Genomic DNA, 20,989 nt, shown 5'->3' on the forward strand with positions numbered 1-20,989 from the left:
GTCCACACCGGATGGGCCGGCCGTGCGGGGTCGGGCGCCCGGCGAGTGGGCTTCCTAGGGCCTGCTGAGCGGCGGCCGGGAGAGCGGAGAGGGGCGGCCGGGAGTGGAGAGCGCGCCCTCGGGGCGCACAGCGCGGCGGCCCTCACAGAGGCGATGCCCGGGCGGCTGGGAGCCGCCGGCCGCAGGAGGTCTTAGGCGGACATGGGCTTGGCAGCCCAGTCCTAGCGACCCTCTGCTCCGACTCGCCGGACGGACGCGATGGCCTCGGAAGTTGTGTGCGGGCTCATCTTCAGGCTGCTGCTCCCCGTCTGCCTGGCAGTAGGTGAGTGTTTTCCGCTCTTCGAGATTCCAGGGTGAGGGGGCGGGCTTCGGAGCAAACCCGGGTCACTGGCTCGAGTGCCCGGGACCCGGTTCGGAGAACCCGCGCCGCAGTCCCGGTGCCACAGCAGGGTACTGGCACTTTCCGCGTCGGAGCGCACGAGCGGGGTCTCCACGAGCGGGGTCTCTCTCAACGGTCCAGCTGCAGAGTCCGGGCGACCGGGCCCGGCCTGTGTTGGAGACTGTTGAATGTAGTTACACGTGGAATTTTTTGTGGAGTGCTGACTCGTGCACAAAGGATGCGAATCTGGCTGGAAGGCAGTTGTAGACCCCCTTCCCAGGATCGTACAAGAGTCCCCCTCCGCCTGTCCCTAGACGCAGGGCGCACGGCGAACCAGACAGTTCCTAGGCCACCTCTCCCCTATCCAATATCCCAGCCATTGTGACGGAAGAGGGCAAGGACTCAGGTCGTTCTAAAAAGAACAGGAGGGCGCCAGGAAGCAGTGCCCCGAAGTTGCTTACTTTCTTTTTCTCTCACAAAAGCCGCTACAACAAAAGTGCTGGTCGCGGAAGCTGCAGACACCAAAACCCATCCCCCACTCCGGCGCCGTCCAGACAGATCTGTCGCCGGTTAGAGAGTCGCACTGGGACTCCGAGGCTTAAGGGAGGGCCAGAAGGGAGCCTCGCCGACTCCCAGGCAAGGATCTCACTATTTCTACGCGGTTGGCAGGGCGTGAAAAGCCACTGGGTGTCAGGTCCAAAGACACGGGCCCGGCGGTGGGCTTGGAGTGAGAGTTGCCGAGTTTCTCCTCTAGTAGACCGTGTATGCTACACTGAACCCCACTCCTAAGGTGACTGTGGGCGCCTAGCTCTCCCCTGTCCCCACCAGAGCTAGAAAAGAGAATACTTCTTACCAAGTAGCAGTTGCATTTACAAAGAGAGCCTGACCTGTGCAGAAAAAGCTACCTTTTCCCATTTTGCCAGAGGTGGAGGAATCAAGATCACACCTGTGCTAAGTGTTTTCTTTGAGCAGGTAATCGAAAGGGGGCCCTGGAGGGGTTCCTGAGGGTTGATCCCAGCTCCCGGGGGGGGGATTTTGTAGTCGAGTATTAACACGGAAGACACCTCCGCGGAAAACCGAGAAGGTTTGCGGAGTGGAAACAGCCGGAGGCGAAAGGCCTGGTCCTCGGGCAGGAGGAGGGACCAGCACGGATGCCAGCCTCGGCCTCTTTGACACTTGAATTTCAGGGCAGGACCGTTTTGCAGGGATCTTTGTCCTTGATCATCGCTCCTGTAGGGGAGGAGCGCAGCTCCCACGAAGCTGCTGAGGGCCCCTCTCCCCGTCAGTTGGCTTGAGTTTTAAAAGAAAAAAGCCTTTGGGAAAGCGATCTGGGGAAATAGCGCGGCTGCTTCACAGGTCGCGTCCTGTCTGGGGGCCCGCTGACGCCGTGCCTGGCTCATTCCCTATTTGTCGAGTGGACGCTGGAGCCAGGGTTACCAGGGGCTCTCGGTGTGGGGTCGACTCGCGGTTGTCAGTGAGGTGGGGAGTGGCTCCCCGCTTCCCCAACCCCTCCCCCTCCCCCCCCCCCCGTCTCCGCAGTCCCTCCACCTCCCTTCCCCTCCTCCCCCGTCTCGGCGGGGTGGCAGCTCCCGGGGACTGTCGGAAGAGTCAGGAGGGTGGTTTCTTGCGGCGCACACCTAGCGGAGCGAAAGGACAGCAGGGATTACCCGCTGATGGCCAGGGACCTCGTGCTGAGCTTGGCGCTCGCAGGACCCAGCTCGCTTGCCCCGATGGTCCCCGGCCGCCGGGGTGGGGGCCGTCTCATTCCGACTCATCATGGGGGTCTACACCGCAAAGTCCTTCTGCAGGATTGTTGAGCCCTACCCTCCCGAGGGCCGGGGCGCGGCACACTCCCAGTTCTGGCGTCAGAGCCGCGAGGCGAGAGCCGGATGCTCCCAGGGACGCCGGGAGGAGCGGTGACCACGGTCGCGTGGTGGGATCCCGCCACCGCCCGGCCCTTTTGCCCCTCCCCCTGGCTTCCTCCCCGCACCCCTGGGCCCCGCGATGTGGTCACCGCCCGAGGAGCGCTGGGGCCCAGCCAGGCTTGCCCGGGGGCGGGATGCGCACGTGCGCCCAGTGGCCCCCCACCCCCGACCTTCCCGGCGGGAGGGCGGCGTCCGGGGACAGAGGAGGGCTGCGTCGCCCGCCGCCCTGCACCGCCTTCCCTTCCAGCTCATTCCTCTGGATTCCCCCCGCCTTCCGGGTTCAGGGAGGCTAACCTGTGTGTGTGTGAGTGTGTGTGGAAGGGTGCGCGAGGGGTGGGCCGTATCATGTTAGCTCCTGTGGCTCCCCACTCCCCGGAGGAGGAAGGGGAAGGACTTGGACCTCGGACCTAGCCCCCTGCCTGGAATGAGAGCAGAGCTCCTGGGAGGACCAGAGCTCTGACCCCCGACTGACCCCTCACTGGTCGGTGAGGAAAGACAACCCACTTCCGACGGCTAATGCGCCTTCTAGTCTTTGTACTTGACTTGCAGGACGAAAGGCGGCTGGGTGGGTGTCGCCTGATTCGGGCATTCAATTCTCTTCTATAGGAAGTGGATGTTTTCAAGGTTATTGGAGGGTTTTCAGGTCCGCCTGCTCCCAAGGTACTACTAAATCAAATATTCAGGTTTCCCTAATATCCTGGGCATGGAGAGTGCAGTGATCCGCTTGCCATTAGAATCGATTTTTACGTTTTAGCCGTCTATTTTTATATCTGGCTAAGGCAGCCTTCAAAGCCAAGCATTTGCAGAAGCTCATGTATTTCTCTTTAAAAACACTCCTCCAACATCATTTCAATGGACTGTTGAAATGTTTCTGCACATGGATGTCTTAGTCTCTTCACCTAAGGATGGATGCTAAAAATTAACTGCCATTGTGTTTAATTCAATGTTTGAGTTCTTTCTTTTTCTGTAAAAGAAATTTACAGAGAAATGATAAGTGAAATCAGGCCTCTTTTATGCAGGTTAGGTGGCTCTTAAGTGTTTAAAGCAGGACAAAACTGTAGTATAATATAATATAATATGATGTCATATATCACATGATATGATATATATGATATGATATAATATGTTGTTTATCATCCAAAGTGGACATCCAGTGGCAAGTTTTCCTACATCAATAGAGACTGAAAATTTTAAAGATCTCCAAAATTGTCTATGAGTACTTGGGTAGCCACCCTGATTTTTTTTTTTAAACCTTACATGAAAGAGAACCTAGACAAAACCTTCCATAATGTTATGCAATCTTTAATAATTGTAATAATATCTGGTCACTGTTGAGCACTTTAGAAATATTTTTACATTTATTTTCTTTTGGCTTGACTCTACTGTCCCACCCAACTTTAAGTATATGGTTTGAGTCCATTCCTGGATTGGGAACTGGTTGGCATATTTTTATTCACACGCTGCTGACCATTCATTCCATCTCGCCTACTGTTGCCTGGAGTCTCCTAATGTCTTTCCTGGAAGAGCTGACTTAACGTTATTTTGGGGGGAGGAGAGGGGAGCCTGGCTTGGACAGAACAGATTGGTCCAGGAGGGGAAGAGTCACAAGGCATCGCGAGTTTATGCTTCCCCTAAATGAGGTGACCAGAGCGGAACAGGAGACTGTGTAGATTATGAAAAGAATCAGCCAACCAGCTAGTGCTCTGAGGGCAAGTCACACTTGGATAATATTGCAAATCCACCAAGAATCTCTAAAATTCCCTTTAGAGATAGCTGGATTAAAATGAGCAAAACTTTGGAGTCACTTTTGGAATATGTACGAGTAGGGCTATATCTCAACGTAATTTCCTCTCTGTTGTGTAATATATTTTCCCCTGTAACGCGTGTCATTTTGTAATCACACTTACACATACTCCAAGAATTACCAATGAGCAGGGCCTAGAGTCTCCCCGGCCTCTGCTGTAGCTGTCAGAGATAGGCGGTCTCAGCTGCTAAAGGATGCATTGGCAGCTTTAATATCACTTTCTTTTCCATCATACCTTTTCAGCCTTAGATAGGTGTATACTATTTATCACTTTCAGAAAGGACAAGAGTGCTAGGGAAAAGGATTGGGAATTTATAGCTTAAATCTAAAATAAAATATTTCGTGAACAGACAGGCAAGATCATTTTGTCACTTGGGCTGTAAAAGCTGGAGCCATGTGTCCACCTCATAGTTTGTCACTGGGTCTGTCCCCCTACAGGCCATGTGTGCCTGCTCATCATTTGGGGAGGAGGGTGCAGTGACTCAGCAATTTAAGAGACGTCCATTCACATCCTGGCTCTGATTGCAGAGTTGGTTTGGCTTGTTTGTTTCTCTTCCTGCACATTGGGGATATTAATACCTCCTTCCTGCACACCTTGGGTAATGCCTGACACACTGCAGTTACTCTTAAAGGGAGGGATTATGACTGCTTTTGTGAGTACAGTGGCAGGAAGGCTTGAGGAAAGTCTGCGTAGAAGTTAACAGACTAGCAGGTGGTGACATGAGTCATAAGAAGCCTGAGTTGAGTAGATGGGATTCGTATGAAAGCAGTTTAGTACGGAAATCTAGAGCTGAATTATGCGATTGAAAGTTGGTTTGTGTGTGGCAGGAGGATTTTTAATGATCAGGATTTTTATCGACATTTTATTCAATATTCTATGTATCTGCATTGCATTCTCATTAAATAATAGATTCTCCCTAGAACTATACTGACAATGTTTACTTTTGTCTTCCTGACGCTATGCCATCATTTTCATAGTCTTTAATATGATCTTATTTTTCAATTTCTCTGTTTATTACATGGACATTTCCCTTTCAGATCCTGTGATACTACCAGTTAATTGTTTATAAAGTTGCATAGTTACAGTATAATATTATAATTTTTTCCATAAATGTCCAGGAGAACTTAGAATAGTGTAAGTGTAGCTGCATATTTAAGAGCGCTTGATTGAAGAATCATATGATGATACGATGTATAGAATGTAAAACATTAAATTTTGTAAGATTTGTAGATTTACACAGTTGTTTTGAGGACATGCAGTCAGATCAACAAAATAAAGCCAATATCTGATTGAATGGAGGCTAAACACAAGGTTGAATTGGAAAACACTGAAACGATATTTGGCTGTAACAGATAAACCTAGAGGAAGCTTATTGCATTCACCAGCCCCTCACTTGGCCTCTTAGACCCATTAGGACATGGCAGGATCAAGAAAATGAGGAGACCACACGCTAAATACCTGTTCAGAGAGCACATCAGACACACAGTTTGTAGCAATTTCATTATTTCTGAACTGTCCAATAACTAGCTAATGGGAATTCAAGAGTGATAACATACAAATTTGCATTTTTCCTATTTATTGGTAGATTAAAAAAACTATACATACTATCAATTTAAAAATGTTTTTCCAGGCTCCTGCAGAATATACAATTTTGGTTTGCTTCTTTTCATCATATGGAATGGTGATGTCTCCTGATTCATAACCTGCTATTTTTGAATTCTTCTTTTCAGCTTTACTGGTAGATACACATTAGCATTAAACTAGGATATTATGGGGGAATATTTCAACTTTTTTCTATGTGAATTTCAAACTTTCCACACATTTCATAACAAAGAATGGACTGGGTGTATCCATGTGGTTAGTTCTGTGGCAATTTCACTTGTCACCAGGGTGGGTGAAGGTTTTGCTGAGACTTTCAGTGCTCTCTTAGGGAGTTATTTTCTCTATGACCCAAACTCAGAGGATTCTCCCCTGGGCACTTTTTCCCCTCTCTGAACTACCCCCCCAGCCCCCTAAACTTGACTCCATCAATGTCAGGCATCCTGTCCTCACCCTGAGCCACCTCCCGTGTGCTCAGAGCAAGCTTTCCTTCCACTCCTGAACCTGCACATTTCTGATGAGACGGTTGGTACCACTGCCCACAGGTTGGTACCACTGTCCAGATCACGCACCGTGTTCATAGATGTCCCCTAGGTTTGTCTTTTCTCTTTCTCCTTGGCTGGCAGAAGTGTTGCCTGGGTTCACATCCTGTGTGTCCTGCAGTCTTGGAGGGGCCTCAAGCCTCCGTCTTGGCCTCTGTCCATCCTACCCGTCCGCTGAGCCATGAGCCTTCCCCAGCTTGAAGCCTCTTCCAGAATCTACTCTGCGGTGAGGAGAACGTGGCCCTTCTCTTCTGCCCATCACATCCCAGCCTCCCCGCAGCAAATCTGGGGGAGCCATGTGGCCACGCCCACCTCCACCACGGGGCGGCCAGGCAAACATGCAATCCTGGCCTGGGAGTGAGGAGATTCTTTTCTTTGGGTGACAGATGGCCCTTTCAGCCCGTTCTAAGCAAAGATGAGTCCCCTTTTCAGTATAGGTTCTCAGGGTAATGAGGCTGAGATGAGACGAACTTTATTTCCCTCACGTAACAGTCGGGTTGCAGTGCGCATGCTCACTGCGCTCTGGGAGGTGGTCCAACGGGGCCGTCACAGCTCTGCTGTCCCACCGGAGTTGCATCCATCCCTGTGGCTCAAGTTCGCTGTTCCCACATCCACGTCCAGCTGGACGTCCCATTTCTCATCCTTGTGTTTGTATAAGTTGGTTCAAATAGCTTGCTTCCCTCCTATTGCTTAGTTGGGGCAGGATGGGCAACCTAGCTGAATGGGGGGAGCAGTGTGGGATGGTGGATGTGGAGAAGGTCTAGATGCCAGGGGTATCTTAAGAGGCTAGACTACCACTGGGCGTTTAGGGGTTTACCAAGAAGAGTTCTGCTACGAAAAGTAGCACATCTTTCCTAGGGCTAGCTCCTTATACAGGAAACAGAACACAAACATTCTTTCTCTTTCTCCTTCTTTTGTTTGTAGTGTATGGTTTCTGACATCCAGGGGGAAATATGCCTCAGCTCCAAAGCCTGGTTGTTTAGATCCCCATCTTGGCCTGTCATACTAGCTGTGTGATGTTGATCAAGGTGCTTAACCTCTCTGTTCTTCAGTGGTTTCACTTGTAAAACGAGTTGTTAGTAATGGTACCTAGCTCAGAGGGCTGCTGATGGTGCTTGGAAAGCCCTTGGTGCAGTGCCTAGCCTGTGGTAAATACTTAATAAAACTTAGGTCTCCTTATGAGTTGCAAACTCAGAATTTAGGCATTATTATTAGTCTGAGGTGAGTCTGAGGACCTGTTCCTTTGGGGCAAGGTAGTTTCCACGGGCAGATAATTTGCAGTTGCAATAACTTCCAAGGAAGCTTCAGAACAAGACCTGATTTGAAGACAGTCTGTGTGCCCCCACCACCACCAACCCCCTAGTCGGACAGGCGGGGAGGCTTCTGTGCCACTGCTCGTTGTTACCTTTGAAACTATGGGATGTCTGCTCACCTTTAATTCTCCTTCCTAGGCAGGCTGAATTGCTTCCTCTGTGTTCACCCGGCACTTTGCTTCATATAATCACGGACTTTTTAATTTTTTTATTGACGTATAGTTGATTTACAATATTGTGCCAATCTCTGCTGTACAGCAAAGTGACTCAGTTTTACACATATATACATTCTTTCTTTAATATTCTTTTCCATTATGGTTTATCCCAGGAGATTGGATATAGTTCCTCGTTCTATACAGTAGGACCTTGTTTATCCATCCTAAATGTAATAGTTTGCATCTGCCAACCCCAAATTCCCAGTCCATCCCTCTCCCTCCCCCTCCCCCTTGGCAAAAACAAGCCTGATCTCTATGTCTGAACCACAGAGTTTTGTACTAAGTTATGTGATCCCACTCTTCCCTTCCACGTGCCTGCAAGTTCAGGGACCCCACGTGATCCTTTGTCATATCCCCAGCACTGAACTTACTGCATAACACACAGTAGGTAGTAAATAGATATTTTTAGGGTTTTTTTAAACTGTAAAAATTGTATCCTATCATTACCGTTCAGCTGTCCAGGCAGGGCTGTGACCCACAGTGAATACCGAAGAAATATTGCCAACTGATTGATTAATGAAATCAAGGGCTAAATTTTTTCCCTTGAATATTTCAGAAGACTGAAAAAAGAGTTAAGTCTAGCATCTTATAGCTATGGGTTTTTACATCTTTGAAAATAAAATGCATGACGGTCTAATTTGAATGCTCTGCAACTTTCCTAAATGTGCATTTTCTCAGTAGGACAATTAATACCTTTTACTTGCTTTGCAGTGAATAGAGAAAGAAAAACCTGCTTGTCGGTGGTAAAGCTTGCCCGGAGCATCATCTTATATTTTAAAATGTTTTTAGCTCTCCTTGAACCACACACATCGATCTGTTTTCTGTTGCGGTTGAATTCCCGGAGTCAGCAGTTTGGGCCACAGGTGCAGAAAAGGAGGAAGGATGGAGGACCTTAGCAACTGAGAAGCTGGAGCAGAGCGCCATGGAAACGGGTTAGAGATCCACGCAGACCTGAGTCCTTCCTTCCTCCTGCTGTCCTGGGACTGTGCCTGCCTGCTGGTAGGTGCTGCTCTGGCATCTTGGTGGGAACACGTCCCCTGCTTGGGGATCCAGGCAGCACGTATTTTCGGAGGCACCCTGGTCTGAAGGTCTAAAGACCAAGTCTCCATCCTGTTAATAGCGAGCTATGGGACTTTGCCAATTCATGGAAACGCTCTGTTCCTCAATTACACTATCTAGAAAATGAGGTGTTAGAGGCTAAGGAATATTTTCCTGATTCTCCAGTAATATTTCTGCACATACTTTCCTTCAATATTAGAAGGGATGACTAGAAAGCAGTACTTTTTAGCCAACACAACAGAATTCTTTCATCTGAATTGTTCTGGTTTCTTTTTTTTTTTTTTTTTTTTGTGGTACGCAGGCCTCTCGCTGCTGTGGCCTCTCCCGTTGCGGAGCACAGGCTCCGGACGCGCAGGCCCAGCGGCCATGGCTCACGGGCCCAGCCGCTCCGCAGTATGTGGATCTTCCCGGACCGGGGCACGAGCCCGTGTTCCCTACATTGGCAGGTGGACTCTCAACCACTGCGCCACCAGGGAAGCCCTGTTCTGGTTTCTTAATAACCATCAGACTTAACATATTTCACACTCGCTCTGTAAGAATTGTTAGGAATTGCTAAGGAAAATAATTTTCTATCATGTTAGGTATTTGATGGAGCATTTTTTAGAACAGTTGGTTATGAAGGAGACACACTCAAGCTGAGGTTTTGCAATCCTCATTTTGTGGTGGTTTTCCCTCACTTGCTGCCAGCACAGTATCACATAGAGCACACACCCTCTGTGATGGTAACAGCGAGAACTCTAAACTGTGTGGTCAGGTGTGCTTTAGAATCAGCTGTGTATGGCTTTGCAGAAATAAAAGAATTTTACCACCTGCAGTTTATGATCAGACATGCCTATAAAGAAAATCAAACCACATAGAGTTACCAACTGAAGTGAAATGAAATTGTCAGGGCGTAGAACTGTGTAGACAAGATTTGAATCAGAGAAAGATATTTTGAGTAAAATACTGAATTTTATCACAAAGCATAACGTTTCAGTGACCTCACAGACCTTCTGAGATCTTAGCTGGGCAGTTCTGTTACCCAGAAAAGGAAATGGGAGGTGGCACAAAAATCTCAGGTGTGTGTAGGACAGGTGAGAGTCACAGGTGCTTCTTGCCCTTCAGAGCCTCCCCCTTCCTATTCCTTCCCCTCCTTCCCTCCTCCTCCTACTTGACTCTTGGCCTTGGGGCTTGAACTCAGAGTGGCAGGTGAGCAGTGAAGCATCCTCAGGTAGAGCCAGACCCCCCCAACCCTGTTCCCGACAGGGCAGCTGCAGCTCAGGCCTGGGCCGGACCATTTTCAGTCCGGGAAGAGAACATTAAAGGTCAGATGACAAGGCTGGGGGGAGAGGGATTGCCATAAAATGGGGTTTGTTTCTGGCGAGACAGCATTTTCCAGAAGCCTCCGGCTCCCTAAAACTTCTCATTAACAACCACAAACCCCTTCAGCAGTAATTTTCGAAGCATCACCACTTGCTGTTGCATCACTTTGGAGTCACAGTGCATCTCTGAACTGCGGTGGCAGGGCTGGCCTGACAACCCTCACCTCCTGCACTGGGCTCAGCTTATAATTACTCTGGGCTATTTTCAAACCTGAAAACCACCCTCAACAATTTCCCACCATCGAGGTTATTAAAAGGGATGTGGCAGTGGCCCCAAATGCATTTCTTAAATTGGGTACCTAAGTACTTGGAGCAGTTATCTTTAGAATAAGGGTATATCTTCCCAAAGTTCCTACCTCTAAGGGAACAAATCTCAGATGTTACCTTATCCTTGGGACAGTGATTGGTTACCTATTCCAATCTGTCTAGACTCAGGTTTACCTGTTGCATCTAGTCCTGGAGAGTGTATTTTAAATGTAGTGCTGATCTTCCAAAGAGGGAAAAGATGCTAGTCAAACAAACTCTGTTTAGAATAACTTTGCAACATAATCATATTTTATACATTTGAATATGTATATAATGCACCTTCTTTAAAAGAAGGTATTTGAAATGTGGTTTTAATGGTCCATTGGTGACTGTGTTTCTTCCCATCACTCTTTAAAATATTCATCTGATTTTGGCCAACTTTTCTTGCCCCTACCCTGTTATCCATTTCCCAGACTCACTAGAACTTGCAGTGATCCAGGTCTGTCCATGTGCCCAGGCCTTTCTATCTGAAGGCGGCACTGGCTCTGGTTTACCCCAGTGTCAAAGGAAGCTCATGTCTGGTTTTCTATGGATTTGTGTCTTGTGATCACTTCTGACGTGCTTGCTTTCTAGGTTTCTTTATTGGCTGTTGCCCAAGAGGAGTCTGACAATGTTTAAAAGTCTTAGCTTGAAGTTCTCTAAATATCAACATTTACATTTTCCCACCTGTGAATTCCTGGTTCAGCTATCGGCACTTCGTCCATCTCAATTTTCAATAAAAACATAAGATATTCTTTTGTTACCTAATTTCTTCTTTCTACTTAAAAATTAAGCAACACGGGAGGCATGCATAAGAGAGAGATTTTCAGGTTATCCGTGCGGTCTGCAGCTTGGAGCTGTCTGCTCACTGGTTTTCGTTCTCCCACCCTCACTAGATCCCTCTGTACCCACTGTGGGTGGTGTGAGAGCCTCAGCCCCTTGGATTCTTGTTTCCAGGCTGACAACAAGCTAGTAGGTGTTCATTCAGCGTCCTTGTGGTTTATTCACTCATTCTCAGTGTGTACTTCAGTGTGGTTGCTTCGTAAACACACCCACCATTTAGCATCAGTGTTCTGTGTCTTCTTGGTATTTGTTCCACGATGAACATACGTTTGCTTCCTTTTCAACCTTTCTCTCTAGAGGGCATCACAGGTACCCATCTGACAAGTGGCTATGTAAATATAAAGAGTGGCTGTCTCTCTCAAGGTGGAGGTTCAAACTTCATAGACTCTCAGATGTGAGGTACCCCAGACATAGCTCAGCACCACCCCCACTGTTCCCAACCAAACCTGGGTCTGCTTGCCCCACATGCAGCAAAGCCAAGCTGCTGACATGGTTGTAGTGAAGGAAAGTATAGTGTTTATTGCAGGTGCCGAGCAAGGAGAACGGGCAGCTTGGGCCTAAAAGATCCGAAATCCCCCCTTCCCCACATGGCTTTCAGGGAAGGGAGTTTAAAAGCAACGTTAAGGGTGAGGGTCACAGGGTGTGTGATCAGCTCGTGGACCTTCCTCTGATTGGTTGGTAGTGAGGTAACGGGGTGATGTTTTGGGAATCTCAACCTTCTGGTTCCATCCAGTCTGGGGTCTGCATGCTTGTGGTCAGCGTGTAGTCACCATCCTCCACCTGGTGGGGGTCTTAATTTCTACAGAACATCTTAAAGATATGCATCAGGTTATAATAACCTATAGCCCTTCAGAAGGAACTAGGATAATAAGGTGACTTTATTCTCCTAATAATGAACTGCTTGAGCCTGCTCTTTGGAACTTGGGAAACACCAAACAAGAAGTAGGGGATGTTGAGGGGCTGGTACCCAGGAAGAACCCTGCAGGGTTCTGTTTCAGTATCAGTCCCCCCTTTTCTTGGATTCTCCTTAATCCTTAGGGGAACAGGGATGGGATATAAAGGGAATGAGGTTTTGGACGGAGAGATTCATCACACAGTCGTCAGGGGGACTCGTTTTCACTCCCCCTCATCTTCCCTCAGTAATAACCAAGTCCCCACCTCCTCTCCTTCCTCCAGCTTCCAGAACTTTTCCAGGGACATGGGCTTCTAGTCATAGGGCCGGGTCCAGCCTTTGCTGACCTCACTTGTCACTGGTGATGAGATGAAGACAAATTCAGGGAGTTTCCTGGTGGTTCAGTGGTTAGTACTTGGCGCTTTCACTGCCGACGACTCGGGTTCAATCCCTGTTCGGGAAATTAAGATCCTGCAAACTGTGAGGTGTGGCCAAAAAAAAAAGAGACAAGTTTCAAGGTGGGTGGCTTCTCTGAGCCTCCATTTCCCCATCTGAAAAATGGCAGAACTCACATCTATCTCAAAACGACAGAAAGAAGTAAGTGAAATGATGTCAGCCAGGCCCCTGGTTGCACCTGGCTGACAAATTGAGGGCCAACCCACTGCCCTGTCGCTTTTCCTTTCTCTCCCACGTGTCTGGGCGTCTCCCCACCGCCTGCCCTCTGAGCGCTGTGCCCTGACATTGTCTTGGCTGCTCTGACTCAGAGCCTTGAGGATTGGAATGCCTCCCGGGGTGCCTGGTGTGAACTGGGCAAAAACCTGTTACCAAAAAGAGGGTGATTCTGAGGGCGGGGATTCAGTGACTGATGAGGATAAAATACACCAGTTCTGTTTCCAGCCAGGGTGCTAAAGTACCTTTTCTGAGGAGCTCGTGGTGTTTTAAATTCAGTTATAATTCTTTAAAGTGATCTCTTAGTAAAATACACAAAGTATAGGAAGGAGGGTGGATTCATCTTCAACAGCGGTCTGTGTGGACAAAGGTTACTGAGCAGTGTGAACTGTCGCAGGTTTGCTCTGTGGTGATATAGGTGGTAAACTTATTTTCATTCTTATTAGATATCAGAGCTGTACAGCTAACTCTGTATTTCTTGTTGATTTTCTCAGTATTTCTTGGTTGATTTTTTTTTCTTATTGTTCTTTCAGACACAGAACTTAATGATCATAAAAGGTCTTATATATATATATATATATATTTTTTTTTTTTTTTGCGTTATGCGGGCCTCTCACTGTTGTGGCCTCTCCCGTTGCGGAGCACAGGCTCTGGACGCGCAGGCTCAGCGGCCATGGCTCACGGGCCCAGCCGCTCCGCGGCATGTGGGACCTTCCCAGACTGGGGCACGAACCCGTGTCCCCTGCATCGGCAGGCGGACTCTCAACCACTGCGCCACCAGGGAAGCCCAAAACGTCTTATATTTTAAGTTGTGGAAATCTTAACTTTCATACCGAATTGTGATTCTTGCAATATTTGAATTCTGTGAACATTTTCCCAGTTTGAGATTTAATTGATAACAACCAGATAATTTCATAAGAAACCAGGTGGAGTTGAATGATCTCCTTTGCCCTTAGGACGTGGTTCAAGTTGAGTATGTTAGGTGTCAAACTTGGCTCCAAAGAGCAGGTTTTGAAGATTCTTTGAGGATGACTTACTCAGTTGGATAGATATAATAATTATGGTTTCTTGATTTGAACATTTTTTAAGAATGAAGTAAGGATGAATGAATTTCTGCTAGTTGTTAAGTGAGCCAAATAGTGAGAATTCAAAAGTGGTACAAGAGACTATCCTAGACGCGGAGATCACCTTCCTCCCCACGGATACACCAGAAATACAGCTACACGTGGAACAACTCCTACAGAACACCTACTGAATGCTGGCAGAAGACCCCAGACCTCCCAAAAGGCAAGAAACTCCCCACATACCTGGGTAGGGCAAAGCAGAGAGATTCCCACACAGAGGATCGGTGCCGAGCGGCAGTCACCCGCCCGAGAGGCTTGTCTGCTCGCCCGCCAGGGCGGGCGGCGCTGGAAGCTGAGGCTCGGGCTTCGGTCAGAGCGCAGGGAAAGGACTGGGGCTGGTGGCGAGAACTCAGCCTGAAGGGGGCTAATGTGCTACAGCTAGCCGGCAGGGAGTCCGGGAAAACTCTGGAGCTGCCGAAGAGGCAAGAGACTTTTTCTTCCCTCTTGGTTTCCTGGTGCGCGAGGAGAGGGGATTAAGAGCGCTGCTTAAAGGGGCTCCACAGACGGGCGCGAGTCACGACTGAAAGCGCGGAGCCCAGTGACGGGCGTGGGACGCTGGGGCTGCTGCTGCCGCCGCCAAGAAGCCTGTGTGCGAGCGCAGGTCACTGTCCACACCGCCCTTCCGGGAGCCTGTGCAGCCCGCCACTGCCGGGGTCCCGGGATCCAGGGGCGGCTTCCCTGGGAGAACGCACGGCGCGCCTCGGGCTGGTGCAACGTCACGCCGAACTCTGCCGCTGCAGGCTCGCCCCGCACTCCGTGCCCCTCCCTCCCGCCCGGCCTGAGTGAGCCAGAGTCCCCGAAGAGGCTGCTCCTTTAACCCTGTCCTGTCTGAGCGAAGAACAGACGCCTTCCGGCGACCTACACGCAGAGGCGGGGCCAAATCCAAAGCTGAGACCCAGGAGCTGTGAGAACAAAGAAGAGAAAGGGAAACCTCTCCCAGCAGCCTCAGAAGCAGCGGATTAAAGCTCCACAATCAACTTGATGTACCCTGCATCTGTGGAATACATGAATAGACAACAAATCATCCCAAATTGAGGAGCCAGGAGTCAGTGCTGTGCCTCTGAGGTGGGAGAGCCAACTTCAGGACACTGGTCCACAAGAGACCTCCCAGCTCCACATAATATCAAGTGGCGAAAATCTTCCAGAGATCTCCATCTCAACACCAGCACCCAGCTTCACTCAACGACCAGCAAGCTACAGTGCTGGACACCCTATGCCAAACAACTAGCAAGACAGAAACACAACGCCACCCATTAGCAGAGAGGTGGCCTAAAATCATAAAAAGTCCGCAGACACCCCAAAACACACCACCAGACGTGGACCTGCCCACCAGAAAGACAAGATCCAGCCTCATTCACCAGAACACAGGCACTAGTACCTTCCACCAGGAAGCCTACACAACCCACTAAACCAACCTTAGCCACTGGGGACAGACACCAAAAACAACGGGAACTACGAACCTGCAGCCTGCAAAAAGGAGACCCCAAACACAGTAACATAAGCAAAATGAGAAGACAGAAAAACACACAGCAGGAGAAGGAACAAGATAAAAACCCACCAGACCTAACAAATGAAGACGTAATAGGCAGTCTACCTGAAAAAGAATTCAGAATAATGATGGTAAAGATGATCCAAGATTCTATTTCCCAGATCCAAAATCTTGGAAATAGAATAGACAAAATGCAAGAAACAGTTAACAAGGACCTAGAAGAACTAAAGATGAATCAAGCATCGATTAAAAACACAATACATGAAATAAAAAATACTCTAGATGGGATCAATAGCAGAATGACTGAGGCAGAAGAACAGATAAGTGAGGTGGAAGATAAAATAGTGGAAATAACTGCTGCAGAGCAAAATAAAGAAAAAAGAATGAAAAGAACAGAGGACAGTCTCAGAGACCTCTGGGACAACATTAAACGCACCAACATTCGAATTATAGGGGTTCCAGAAGAAGAAGAGAAAAAGAAAGGAACTGAGAAAATATTTGAAGAGATTATAGTTGAAAACTTCCCTAATATGGGAAAGGAAATAGTTAATCAAGTCCAGGAAGCACAGAGAGTCCCATACAGAATAAATCCAAGGAGAAATACGCCAAGACACATATTAATCAAACTGTCAAAAATTAAACACAAAGAAATCATACTGAAAGCAGCAAGGCAAAAACAACAAATAACACACAAGGGAATCCCCATCAGGATAACAGCTGATCTCTCAGCAGAAACTCTACAAGCCAGAAGGGAGTGGCAGGACATAATTAAAGTGATGAAGGAGAAAAACCTGCAACCAAGATTACTCTACCCAGCAAGGATCTCATTCAGATTTGATGGAGAAATTAAAACGTTTACAGACAAGCAAAAGCTGAGAGAGTTCAGCACCACCAAACCAGCTTTACAACAAATGCTAAAGGAACTTCTCTAGGCAAGAAACACAACAGAAGGAAAAGACCTACAATAACGAACCCAAAACAATTAAGAAAATGGGAATAGGAACATACATATCGATAATTACCTTAAATGTAAATGGACTAAATGCTCCCACCAAAAGACACAGATTGGCTGAATGGATACAAAAACAAGACCCATATATATGCTGTCTACAAGAGACCCACTTCAGACCTAGAGACACATACAGACTGAAAGTAAGGGGATGGAAAAAGATATTCCATGCAAATGGAAACCAAAAGAAAGCTGGAGTAGCAATTCTCATATCAGACAAAATAGACTTTAAAATAAAGACTACTAGAAGAGACAAAGAAGGACACTACATAATGATCAAGGGATCGATCCAAGAAGAAGATATAACAATTGTAAATATTTATGCACCAAACATAGGAGCACCTCAATACATAAGGCAAATACTAACAGCCATAAAAGGAGAAATCGACAGTAACACAATCATAGTAGGGGACTTTAACACCCCACTTTCACCAATGGACAGATCTTCCAAAATGAAAATAAATAAGGAAACACAAGCTTTAAATGATACATTAAACAAGATGGACTTAATTGATATTTATAGGACATTCCATCCAAAAACAACAGAATACACATTTTTCTCAAGTGCTCATGGAACATTCTCCAGGATAGATCATATCTTGGGTCACAAATCAAGCCTTGGTAAATTTAAGAAAATTGAAATTGTATCAAGTGTCTTTTCTGACCACAATGCTATGAGACTAGATATCAATTACAGGAAAAGAGCTGTAAAAAATACAAACACATGGAGGCTAAACAATACACTACTCAATAACGAAGTGATCACTGAAGAAATCAAAGAGGAAATTAAAAAATACCTAGAAACAAATGACAATGGAGACACGACGACCCAAAACCTATGGGATGCAGCAAAAGCAGTTCTAAGAGGGAAGTTTATAGCAATACAATCCCACCTTAAGAAACAGGAAACATCTCGAATAAACAACCTAACCTTGCACCTAAAGCAATTAGAGAAAGAAGAACAAAAACACCCCAAAGTTAGCAGAAGGAAAGAAATCATAAAAATCAGATCAGAAATAAATGAAAAAGAAATGAAGGAAACGATAGCAAAGATCAATAAAACTAAAAGCTGGTTCTTTGAGAAGATAAACAAAATTGATAAACCATTAGCCAGACTCATCAAGAAAAGAAGGGAGAAGACTCAAATCAATAGAATTAGAAATGAAAAAGGAGAAGTAACAACTGACACTGCAGAAATACAAAAGATCATGAGAGATTACTACAAGCAACTCTATGCCCATAAAATGGACAACCTGGAAGAGATGGACAAATTCTTAGAAATGCACAACCTGCCAAGACTGACTCAGGAAGAAATAGAAAATATGAATAGACCAATCACAAGCACTGAAATTGAAACTGTGATTAAAAATCTTCCATCAAACAAAAGCCCAGGACCAGATGGCTTCACAGGCGAATTCTATCAAACATTTAGAGAAGAGCTAACACCCATCCTTCTCAAACTCTTCCAAACAATATCAGAGGAAGGAACACTCCCAAACTCATTCTACGAGGCCACCATCACCTTGATACCAAAACCAGGCAAGGATGTCACAAAGAAAGAAAACTACAGGCCAATATCACTGATGAACATAGATGCAAAAATCCTCAACAAAATACTAGCAAACAGAATCCAACAGCACATTAAAACAATCATACACCATGATCAAGTGGGGTTTATTCCAGGAATGCAAGGATTCTTCAATATACGCAAATCAATCAATGTGATACACCATATTAACAAGTTGAAGGAGAAAAACCATATGATCATCTCAATAGATGCAGAGAAAGCTTTCGACAAAATTCAACACCCATTTATGATAAAAACCCTGCAGAAAGTAGGCATAGAGGGAACTTTCCTCAACATCATAAAGGCCATATATGACAAACCCACAGCCAACATTGTCCTCAATGGTGAAAAACTGAAACCATTTCCACTAAGATCAGGAACAAGACAAGGATGCCCACTCTCACCACTCTTATTCAACATAGTTTTGGAAGTTTTAGCCACAGCAATCAGAGAAGAAAAGGAAATAAAAGGAATCCAAATCGGAAAAGAAGAAGTAAAGCTGTCACTGTTTGCAGATGACATGATACTATACATAGAGAATCCTAAAGATGCTACCGAAAAACTACTAGAACTAATCAATGAATTTGGTAAAGTAGCAGGATACAAAATTAATGTACAGAAATCTCTGGCATTCCTGTACACTAATGATGAAAAATCTGAAAATGAAATCAAGAAAACACTTCCATTTACCATTGCAACAAAAAGAATAAAATATCTAGGAATAAACCTACCTAAGGAGACAAAAGACCTGTATGCAGAAAATTATAAGACACTGATGAAAGAAATTAAAGATGATACAAATAGATGGAGAGATATACCATGCTCCTGGATTGGAAGAATCAATACTGTGAAAATGACTCTACTACCCAAAGCAATCTACAGATTCAATGCAATCCCTATCAAACTACCACTGGCATTTTTCACAGAACTAGAACAAAAAATTTCAAAATTTGTTTGGAAAAACAAAAGACCCCGAATAGCCAAAGCAATCTTGAGAACGAAAAACGGAGCTGGAGGAATCAGGCTCCCTGACTTCAGACTATACTACAAAGCTACAGTAATCAAGACAGTGTGGTACTGGCATAAAAACAGAAAGATAGATCAGTGGATCAGGATAGAAAGCCCAGAGATAAACCCACGCACATATGGCCAACTTATCTTTGATAAAGGAGGCAGGAATGTACAGTGGAGAAAGGACAGCCTCTTCAATAAGTGGTGCTGGGAAAACTGGACAGGGACATGTAAAAGTTTGAGATTAGATCATTCCCTAACACCATACACAAAAATAAGCTCAAAATGGATTAAAGACTTAAATGTAAGGCCAGAAACTATCAAACTCTTAGAGGAAAACATAGGTAGAACACTCTATGACATAAATCACAGCAAGATCCTTTTGGACCCACCTCCTAGAGAAATGGAAATAAAAACAAAGATAAACAAATGGGACCTAATGAAACTTCAAAGTTTTTGCACAGCAAAGGAAACCATAAACAAGACCAAAAGACAACCCTCAGAATGGGAGAAAATATTTGCAAATGAAGCAACTGACAAAGGATTAATCTCCAAAATTTATAAACAGCTCATGCAGCTCAATAGCAAAAAAACAAACAACCCAATCCAAAAATGGGCAGAAGACTTAAATAGGCATTTCTCCAAAGAAGATATACAGACTGCCAACAAACACATGAAAGAATGCTCAACATCATTAATCATTAGAGAAATGCAAATCAAAACTACAATGAGATATCATCTCACACCAGTCAGAATGGCCATCATCAAGAAATCTAGAAACAATAAATGCTGGAGAGGGTGTGGAAAAAAGGGAACACTCTTGCACTGCTGGTGGGAATGTGAATTGGTACAGCCACTATGGAGAACAGTATGGAGGTTCCTTAAAAAACTAAAAATAGAACTACCATATGACCCAGCAATCCCACTACTAGGCATATACCCTGAGAAAACCATAATTCCAAAAGAGACATGTACCAAAATGTTCATTGCAGCTCTATTCACAATAGCCCGGAGCTGGAAACAACTGAAGTGTCCATCATCGGATGAATGGATAAAGAAGATGTGGCACATATATACAATGGAATATTACTCAGCCATAAAAAGAAACGAAACTGAGCTATTTGTAATGAGGTGGATAGACCTAGAGTCTGTCATACAGAGTGAAGTAAGTCAGAAAGAGAAAGACAAATACCGTATGCTAACACATATATACGGAATTAAAAAAAAAAAAAAGTCATGAAGGACCTAGGGGCAAAACGGGAATAAAGACACAGACCTAAAAAAAAAAAAAAAAAAAAAAAGAGACTATCCTATTTTGTGCAATGAAAAAAATTCTAAAACGTGATACAAATGTGAGTCTCTGTGCTTATCTGTAATATAAAAATTAATAATTTTGTAATAAGTGGCAAGACATTAAGCAGAGTAAATAAATACTTTTCAGTGTTTAATTAATTATTTAATCTGATGTTCTGAGGGTATTCAAAATTCCTTGAGGGTGTCGAGACATTTTTCACATAATAATGCCAAACTTCCTGCTCAGAAGAGCATTTTCAATTATGGGTCATGTAAATTTCTAGTACCTTGGGCAGTGGGGTGTGCTATTTTAGCCCGACTCCTGATACAGTTAGAATGAGTTTTGGATCATGAGTTATACGAAGTTCTGATTTAATTGCCCCGAGGTTTGAAGCTACCTTTGCAGTTCCACTAGTGTCTTATACAACATATTATGAATTCCACGGCTGAACTTGCAGGCATATTACAAATGTAGGATCCTGCTAATTTCCAGGAAGGGATGTTAAGGGGTCGTAAACATCAGAGATCTCCTGTGATGTAGCAAAATCAATGGAAAACTTACCCAGGGCAGAGTTTGTTCTGAATTTGTTTATTAACATTGGTATACAT

The 20,989-nt window shown here is 45.7% G+C and overlaps 1 protein-coding gene across 4 annotated transcripts in view; it reads left to right on the top strand.

Moving 5' to 3' along the window:
• Window positions 1–258: 258 nt before the first annotated feature.
• PIEZO2 (piezo type mechanosensitive ion channel component 2) overlaps window positions 259–20,989 on the top strand; it is a gene marked incomplete at its 5' end in the record, with an annotated part of 353,117 nt that continues 332,386 nt past the window's right edge. For all 4 annotated transcript variants that reach the window (XM_081252827.1, XM_081252829.1, XM_081252828.1 and 1 more), the window contains one exon: window positions 259–322. In XM_081252827.1, the coding sequence (XP_081108953.1) occupies window positions 259–322 (64 nt within the window). The remainder of the gene's footprint in view (window positions 323–20,989) is intronic.

The sequence above is a fragment of the Mesoplodon bidens genome (assembly GCF_964165515.1).
Source record: "Mesoplodon bidens genome assembly, chromosome: 13".
Taxonomy (NCBI): Eukaryota; Metazoa; Chordata; class Mammalia; order Artiodactyla; family Ziphiidae; genus Mesoplodon; species Mesoplodon bidens.